This window comes from Triticum dicoccoides, chromosome 5B (genome assembly GCF_002162155.2).
Source record: "Triticum dicoccoides isolate Atlit2015 ecotype Zavitan chromosome 5B, WEW_v2.0, whole genome shotgun sequence".
NCBI classification, from domain to species: Eukaryota; Viridiplantae; Streptophyta; class Magnoliopsida; order Poales; family Poaceae; genus Triticum; species Triticum dicoccoides.
Window position 1 is genome coordinate 23,482,753 of NC_041389.1, and position 8,199 is coordinate 23,490,951.

General features: G+C 43.8%; 2 protein-coding genes across 5 annotated transcripts; one reads left to right on the forward strand and one right to left on the reverse strand.

Moving 5' to 3' along the window:
- The first annotated feature begins 221 nt into the window (after positions 1 to 221).
- LOC119307135 (formin-like protein 14) lies at positions 222 to 1,928 on the forward strand. The gene has a single exon (XM_037583232.1). It carries the CDS (start codon positions 238 to 240, stop codon positions 1,792 to 1,794), a length of 1,557 nt encoding a protein of 518 aa, XP_037439129.1. The 5' UTR covers positions 222 to 237; the 3' UTR covers positions 1,795 to 1,928.
- Positions 1,929 to 2,710: 782 nt separating this feature from the next.
- On the reverse strand, positions 2,711 to 4,597 carry LOC119307136. Of its 4 annotated transcripts, none has more exons than XR_005149170.1 (3): positions 4,290 to 4,597; positions 3,083 to 4,020; positions 2,711 to 2,996 (listed from the first exon to the last, which is right to left on the reverse strand). XR_005149170.1 is itself a non-coding variant. In XM_037583233.1 (3 exons), exons 1-3 carry the CDS (start codon positions 4,511 to 4,513, stop codon positions 2,924 to 2,926), a joined length of 432 nt encoding a protein of 143 aa, XP_037439130.1. In that variant the 5' UTR covers positions 4,514 to 4,590; the 3' UTR covers positions 2,711 to 2,923. The 4 variants fall into 4 exon arrangements, 1 of the variants encoding a protein (XP_037439130.1); XR_005149168.1 differs by having other exon boundaries at positions 3,083 to 3,630; positions 3,715 to 4,597; XR_005149169.1 differs by having other exon boundaries at positions 3,083 to 3,379; positions 3,466 to 4,597.
- Between the last annotated feature and the right edge of the window lie 3,602 nt (positions 4,598 to 8,199).

Here is an 8,199-nt window from a genome sequence, read left to right on the forward strand (position 1 = left end):
AGACAAAACCAAAAGCAGATGAAAGCACACAGAGAGGCATGGAAGAAAGGAACCATGTCCTTGCTTTCTTGCCCAGGGCAAAAGGAAAAATACCATTCTACGCAATCGCCGTCAAGCAACCTTGATGCCACGTACGTCCATGGATTCCAACCCTTGGAATACATATATCTGCATAGGGAAACACGTAACCATCGCCATCACATACACGGCGGCATACCAAGCCCTGTCCGGCGAGGCATGGACGTCCCCGGCGGCCGGGCGTACGGGGAGGAGGAGGAGCTGGACCCGGCGGTGGAGTGGAGGCAGGCCGGCGACGACCAGGACCTGGTGGAGCTCCGGCTGCCGGGGTTCCGGAAGGAGCACGTGCGCGTGCAGGTCGACAACTACGGCGTGCTCCGCGTCACCGGCGGCCGCCCGGCCCGGGGCGGCCGCTGGATCCGCTTCACCAAGGACCTCCGCCTCCCCGACAACTGCGACGCCGACGGCGTCCGGGCCAGGTTCGAGGACGAGAAGCTGCTCATCAGCCTCCCCATCGTCCCTGGCGCCGTCGCCGGCGGTGAGGCGGTCCCCACGCCCCCGCCGTCGCCCCCGGAGCCACTGCCGAGGCCGGCGTTGCAGCCGCCGCCATTTTCAGTGCCTCCTCCTCCACGTTTGCCTCCGCCTCCCGGGAAGCCCAGCTTCTTCGAGCCAAAGATCCGGCCGCCGGTGCCACCACCACGGGCGCCATCATCACGCTCACGTCCACTTCCTCCGTTTCCGGCTGAGCCCCCCACTGTTTTCGAGCCAAAGCCACCGCCGGTAGAGAAGCCCACTGCATTCGAGCCAAAGCTCCGTCCGCCACCGCCTCCATCACCGCCGCCAATATCACGCCCACTTCCTCCATTCTCGTCTAAGCCCCCCAGCTTTTTCGAGCCAAAGGTACCGCCGCCGCCTCCACCACCGCCGGCGCCAAAGCTCCGACCGCCGCCGCCAATATCACGGCCACTTCCTCCGTTCCCGTCGAAGCCCCCCAGCTTTTTCGAGCCAAAGGAACCGCCGCCGCCTCCACCACAGGAGCCTGCACCGGTACCATTGCCGTCGCGTCCACCTCCACCTCCGCCACCACCTGAACGTGCACGGTTACCGTCGTTTCAACCACCACCACCACCACCACCCCCTCCTCCTCCGGTGAAGCCAACTTTCTTCGACCCAAAGCTCTGGCTGCCGTGGCGGCATTCAGATCACGCTCGAGACACCCCTCCAGAGCCCACATTAACAAAGCCCGCCGCCACCACCGAACGGAAGCCCTGGGCACCTCCGGCGATCGTTCCTGGTCCAAGGACGGCCGAGCCGGAGCCCGGGCCACCGCCATTGCCACCTCCAAAACAGAGTACAGGCACTCTGCTTCAGCCAAAGTCACCCCCGCTGTCAGATATACCAATTGGCGTCTCATCTCCATCGCCGCCTCCACCGCCACTACGGCCGCCTAGTCATCGTCTCCCGGAAACAAAGGCTAGGACGAAGAAGAAGCATCGCAAGGTGCAAGACGAAGACGGCAAGGTCAGGTTGCCATTGCTGGAGGAGATGACGAAGCAAGAGGAGAAGAAGATGGAGGGCAAGAAAGCGAGGGAGGCGGCGAACGGTGGAAGGCAGCCGGCTGAGCACGAGAATATGGAAGTGTCACCAAAGTTGCTGCCGGCGAGCGAGGATCCAGGGACGACGCCCGCGACGGAGCTGGTGACGAACATGGCAGCCGCGGTGGTGGTGCTCGTGGGGATCGTGCTGTCAGTTTGGCGCACCATGAGCAGCAGTTAATTAGCAGCTTCTGCCACCATATGGCTAATGAGTGCACTGTTAATTATCTGCTGAAGTTAAACTACTAACTAATTGCATACGTACAATGTAAATAACACATGCAATCGTTTATATCAGACTTTACTTGATCTGCAAGAGACATAAAGTTTAACACTCAGTTTTACGGAGCACTCCCTCTGTAAAGAAATATAAGAGCGTTTATAGATCACTAAAGTATTGATCTAAATGTTCTTATATTTCTTTATATTTCTTTACAGAGGAAGTACTTTTTAACAGAGGCCAGCCGTACGCATAAAGTTTAGAGAACATTAAACTGTCTCAAGGTTGGTTATGAGTTTTAAATGCTAATCAAATGTGATTGGCCTTGCTCATGTTTTATCTTGCAAAACTATACAGATTATCATCCAAGATCAACAAAGAGTCAAGAGTTTTGTCTTGTACAAGGGTGAGAACTGAGTTGTGTCTTCAATTTTTTGACTTACGACAAAGCTAAAACTTCAGTTAATGTGAAAATGAGGGAGTACCGAAATGGCGAGGAAAAGACTAGCTAGGCTATGGTCGCCCCAGTCATGTACAAGGACAAGAATCACACTGTGACATTGTGTTGGGGTCACAAATGTATGTACCTGGGGTCACAATTTAGACAAAAGGACAAACTGAATCACGTATGTAACATTCTAGCAGAAAATTATAATGAAAACCACGGTGGCCATAACTAGGAACAACGATCGAAATTTTGAGCCTAATGGACCAAACCAAGAAGAACATGAAACTCTATGTAAAGCCATCCTGAGCAACCCAGCAGCATCAGCTATTTCTTATGCACGGCAAATGTACTGAATAGGACAAATCACAAGAACATCACCAAAATTGGATGGATGTGCCCAAGATCGCACATCACTAGAAAAAATCAAGCTTGAACAGGAATCAACCCCAACTTGCACAAGTGATCTGCAACTGCAACATCACCTATATTTCCCTGGTTCCAGTCGACAAGTGGCATTACATCATCGTCAAGTTCCAAACAGTCGAAAAAACATGCTTGCAGTAGTCGCAAACTAACATGCACCGGACTATATTGTTGTAAACAAACTCCAAAATTAGTCGTTAACTTATATTCCTGCTAATTTCACTGGTTGTTGTCTTCAGATGAGCAGGTTCCACCTCCAGCCAATGCCGATGCCAATGCCACTTCCAGTTGCCTTAATTTTCGGAAAGTGATCAACATAAACACATTTGTTAGAATTAACCGCAACATGGAAACAATGAAATAAAAATACGATGGTACCTCTTCGCGATGAGCCTTGTGCTCCCACTCGGCATGACTGTCAAGGATTTGGACTTGGGATGGGTTCCTATTGCAGTTGGAGCTGCAGCTGCAGCTACGGGTTTGGATGCTCCACCTCCAACCATAGTTGATAGTCTATACACCATCAATAAATTAGGGGGGTAAAATAAATGCAATACTGCAAGCAATGGTGTAAATGTAATAATAATAATAATAATAATAATAATAATAATAAAGTTTATCACTCAATACTGCAATACTGCAGCCAATGCCGATGCCAATGCCACTTCCAGTTGCCTAAATTTTCGGAAAGTGATCAACATAAACACATTTGTTAGAACTAACCGCAACATGGAAACAATGAAATAAAAATGCAATGATACCTCTTGGTGACGAGCCTTGAGCTTCCACTCGGCATGGCTGTCAAGGATTTGGACTTGGGCAATGATACCTCTTTGCAACTATTTAGGAATAGAGGACCATTGGCACTGTGCTTGTACTTAAAACTGCTTGCACTGTGCATCTACATATAGACAAAATGCTACTACCTCCGTCTCAAAATATAAGACATTTTTTAAGGCTGCTAAACTAGCCTACAAAAAACGCGTTATATTTTGAAACGGAGGTAGTACCTCTCATTGAACAATGTTGGGCACCGGTGCTAATTTTGCCTAAGAGGAAGTAAATGGATGTTTGGGCCATGAATGCCGTTCATTCTTTCGTGGAACATATTTTTGGGTAATTTATACTCGCTCTGTAAACTAAAGTAGTACATTAGTGTACAGAGGTAGTAGCTCCAAACACATAACAAGTTAGTTATGAAGAAATCCCCTTCCCCTGACCTACAAAAGCTAGCTTATCTGCTTTCGCCACTTGGATGTATGTACTCCCTCCGTTCCGAATTACTTGTCGCGGGTACGGATGTACCCCTTTACAATCTGGAGAACATTGTGTGGTAAACTGTAGTTTAGTTACAATACAATACTCTTCGTATTTTTAGGTTTTGTGAGTAACAAGCAGAGTTGTCTTTTCCAGTCCACTACAGTTTCGAATTTCAGATCTTGTGAGGAAACAATCGGAGTAGTACTCCGAATCTAGACTCTAAACAGACAAGTTTTTTAGAGGTCAAACTGAGATCCAAACAACCCCTGAGAGATGGAACCGCATAAAGAAGAGGGAAGGAACTTGGAGAGTTGAGGGTTCATACCCGGCGCCCGTGTCGATCTTGTCGCAGTTGCTCTCTCGATTGAGGAGGATGCGAGGATCCACCGGATTGTTGGGGTAGAAAAGCCTGACGGGTTGGCCAAGTCGCCGCATTAAATCGATCCTCGACCGCATAATGTCGTCCCACTTTCGAGCCGCGGCTTGGATCTCCGCCTGCTCCTTGTCTTCATCAACAAAGTCGACATCTTTTCCCTTATCCGCCTCCATCAATCCAGCAGACACGTTCGCTTCTTCGCCTACTTTTTCTTTTGACTTCTGTCTTCTGATGAGAACGAGATAAGGCCACGCGCTGCCTTTTTTTTTTTTTTTGGAGGTGTGCCACGCGCTGCCTGATCCGATCGATGTTAGGCATGTTTTGGGCTTTAGCTTGGGCCAACTTGCCTGAAAAGGCCTGGACCAACACGCTGGGAGAGAACTTGCTTCTGATTTTACCTTTTTCTTAGCAAATAAGAACTTGCTTCTGATCTTCTGAGAGTGTTGCAAGTGATTCGAACTGGGTGCCTCCTAGTTTCAGTACCAAGCGGGATACCTGACTTCTTGAGCCTACATTTTTTTTAAATGCAGCACAATAAAAACACATCCTGTTTGGTTTTCTTTCTTTCTCGGTTTTTTGTTTGGTCGGTTTTCTTCTGTTTTTTCTTATTCTCTTTATATTTCTTTTACTCGTTTTTATGTTACTTTCTTAAAAGTCCGTGAACTTTTTCTCAAATGGATGAAACTTCTTTTCTACATCGATGAACCTTTTTTCAAAGTCGTGAACATTTTTCAGAATTTGATGATTTTTTCTCAAAATTAATGAAAAAATTTAAATGTTGATGAACTTTTTCCAAATTTCTAAACTATTTTCCAAATTCCTTAATTTTAAAAAAAATTGGATGAAATTTGTTTCAAAATTGATGAACTTTTTTTAATTGATATTTTTAAAAAAAAATTAATGAGGTTTAAAAAAAATTCATGAACAACACAGCAAGAGATCTACAAAATTATTGCAAAGTCCTTGGCAAATAGACTCAAATTGCATCTCCCTGATTACATTCACCCTTCTCAACAAGCTTTTATTGAAGGGAGATGCATTACCAACAATATTATTGTAGCACAAGAGATAACTCATTCCTTCTCTCTTAGATCTCGGACAAGCCATGATTTCATGTTGAAAATTGACCTAGCTAAAGCTTTTGATCGAATAGAGTGGAATTGTATTACTCCAGCTCTTGCATGCAAAGGTCTTCCCAATCATTTCATAAAACTTGTGCTTACTTGCATCTCTTCGCCAACTTTTTCTGCTATTAAAAATGGTTAGTCTTGTGCATAATTTACTAACTCGAGAGGTATCAGGCAGGGTTGTCCGTTGTCGCCATGTCGATGTTCATATTGTGCATTACGATGTTCATATTGTGTAAAAAAATTGTCCATTTTCTAAAAACATATTTCTACAATTAAAAAATATCCATACCATTCAAAAAATATATTCATGAGTTTCAAAAAATGTTGAAATGTACTAAAAAAATATGATCATTATATTTTTCAAACGTCCATGAAAAGTTTTTAAAAAATTCACCGTGTAACCAAATTTTTTTAACATGTATCTTAAAATGTTCAACATAATTTGCAAGCTCACCATTTATTTATAAAAATGCTTAACACATATGTATGTATTTGAAAAATGATTGACATGTCTTTAAAAAAATGTTTACCATATATATAAAAATGTTCAACAATATACTGAAAAATGTTCACCATGTATTTAGAGAAAATATTGGACAGGTATTTCAAAAACGTGTCATGTGTTCAAACAATATTTAAGGTATATTAAAAAAAATATTTGACATATATCTTAAAAAAGGTTCAACATGTAAAAACAGTGTTCAACATGTATTTAGAGAAAAGTTGGATATGTATTCCAAAAAAGTCTGATGTGTGGTCCAAAATATTGACCATATATTCATAAGAATGTTCGAGCAGTATACCAAAAATGTTCAATGTCTATTAAGAAAAATAATGGTATTTAACAAAAGAATAAAATAAAACAAAAAATATCAATAAATAAAATAAAAATAGCAGATGAAAGAAAATAAAAATGTTCAATGTGTGTCTAAAAAATGTTTAACACATGTTCAAAAAAAAATTGAAAGTGCATGAAGAAAATTTCGTACCCTAAAACTGGGCAGATTAAAATCATGAATTTGAAAATATAAATAAATGTTCACAAAATAATAAAATATGAAAATAAAAGGGAACATAAAAAATGAAATAAATAAAATAAAAACCAAAGGAAAAAAGAAATCCACTAAAAGAAATTCAAAGAAATGAAAAAAAAGGACGCAGAACCTTCTTCACGCTACCCTTTTTTTAGGGTCCTTCCTCACGCTGCCTAAACCGGAGAACTAAAATCATGCTAAAAGGGCAGGCCTACTTCAATGGTCCCCCATATTCTATTTGGCGCCCATAGCACTGATAACCCATAAGTGTAGGGAATCGCAACAGTTTTCGATAAGTAAGAGTGTTGAACCCAACGAGGAGCTAAAGGTAGAATAAATATTCCCTCAAGTTCTATCGACCACCGATACAACTCTACGCACGCTTGACGTTCACTTTACCTAGAACAAGAATGAAACTAGAAGTACTTTGTAGGTGTGATAGGATAGGTTTGCAAGATAATAAAGAACGCGAAAATATAAACTAGGGGCTATTTAGATAAAGATGCAAGAAAGTAAATATAGCGAGTGTGGAAAAGTGGTGGTAGGAGTTGTGAAATTGTCCCTAAGCAATTGACTATGTTACTAGACCAATAGTAAGTTTTATGTGGGAGAGGCATAAGCTAACATACTTTCTCTTCTTGGATCATATGCACTTATGATTGGAACTCTAGCAAGCGTCCGCAACTACTAAAGATTCATTAAGGTAAAACTCAACCATAGCATTAAAGCATCAAGTCTCCTTTTATCCCATACGCAACAATCCCCTTACTCGGGTTTATGCTTCTGTCACTCAAGCAACCCACTATAAGAGAATCATGAACATATTGCAACACCCTACAGTGGTACTCCCTCACGCTTGCGCGACACGGAGGGCACAATAGGATAGCAACATAACCACAAGCAAATTAAACCAATCATAGCAATTCATCAATCACCGGTAGGACAGTGAAAATCTACTCAGACATCATAGGATGGCAACACATCATTGGAAAATAATATGAAGCATAAAGCATCATGTTCAAGTAGAGGGTACAGCGGGTTGCGGGAGAGTGGACCGCTGAATATAGAAGGGGGAAGGTGATGGAGATGTTGGTGAAGATGGCGGAGGTGTTGGTGAAGATCGCGGTGATGATGATGGCCCCCGACAGCGCTCCGGCGCCACCGGAAGCAAGGGGGAGAGAGGCCCCATTCTTCTTCTTCTTCTTCCTTGACCTCCTCCCTAGATGGGAGAAGGGTTTCCCCTCTGGTCCTTGGCTCCCATGGCTTGGGAGGGGCGAGAGCCCCTCCGAGATTGGATCTATCTCTTTGTTTCTGCGTTCCCCGGCTCTGCCCCTTCACTGTTTCCTTTATATCTGGAGATCCGTAACTCCGATTGGGGTGAATCTTTCGTCCAGATTTTTCTCGTAAAATTAGCTTTCTTGCAGCAAAAGAAGAGCGTCAACCGCCTTATGGGTGGCCCACAAGAGTCCATGGCACGCCCAGGGGGTGCGTCCCCCTGCCTCGTGGCCACCCGGACACCGTTTCGTGTTGATTCTTCCTCCGGAAAATCCCAAATATTCTAAAATAATTCTCCGTCCGTTTTTATCCTGTTTGGATTCCATTTGATATTAGTTTTCTGTGAAACATAAAACATGCAACAGACAGGAACTAGCACTGGGCACTGGATCAATATGTTAGTCCCAAAAATAGTATAAA

What these genes read in the sequence shown, in the direction of transcription:
- LOC119307135 (XM_037583232.1), top strand. Translation starts at nt 238, where the DNA reads ATGGACGTCCCCGGCGGCCGGGCGTACGGGGAGGAGGAGGAGCTGGAC.
- LOC119307136 (XM_037583233.1), bottom strand. Translation starts at nt 4,513, where the DNA reads ATGGAGGCGGATAAGGGAAAAGATGTCGACTTTGTTGATGAAGACAAG. An exon ending in AAGATCGACACGGGCGCCGG is followed by an intron (nt 3,218 to 4,289) that starts GTATGAACCCTC and finishes GATGGTGTATAG; the next exon opens with ACTATCAACTATGGTTGGAG. An exon ending in ACAAGGCTCATCGCGAAGAG is followed by an intron (nt 2,997 to 3,082) that starts GTACCATCGTAT and finishes CCGAAAATTAAG; the next exon opens with GCAACTGGAAGTGGCATTGG.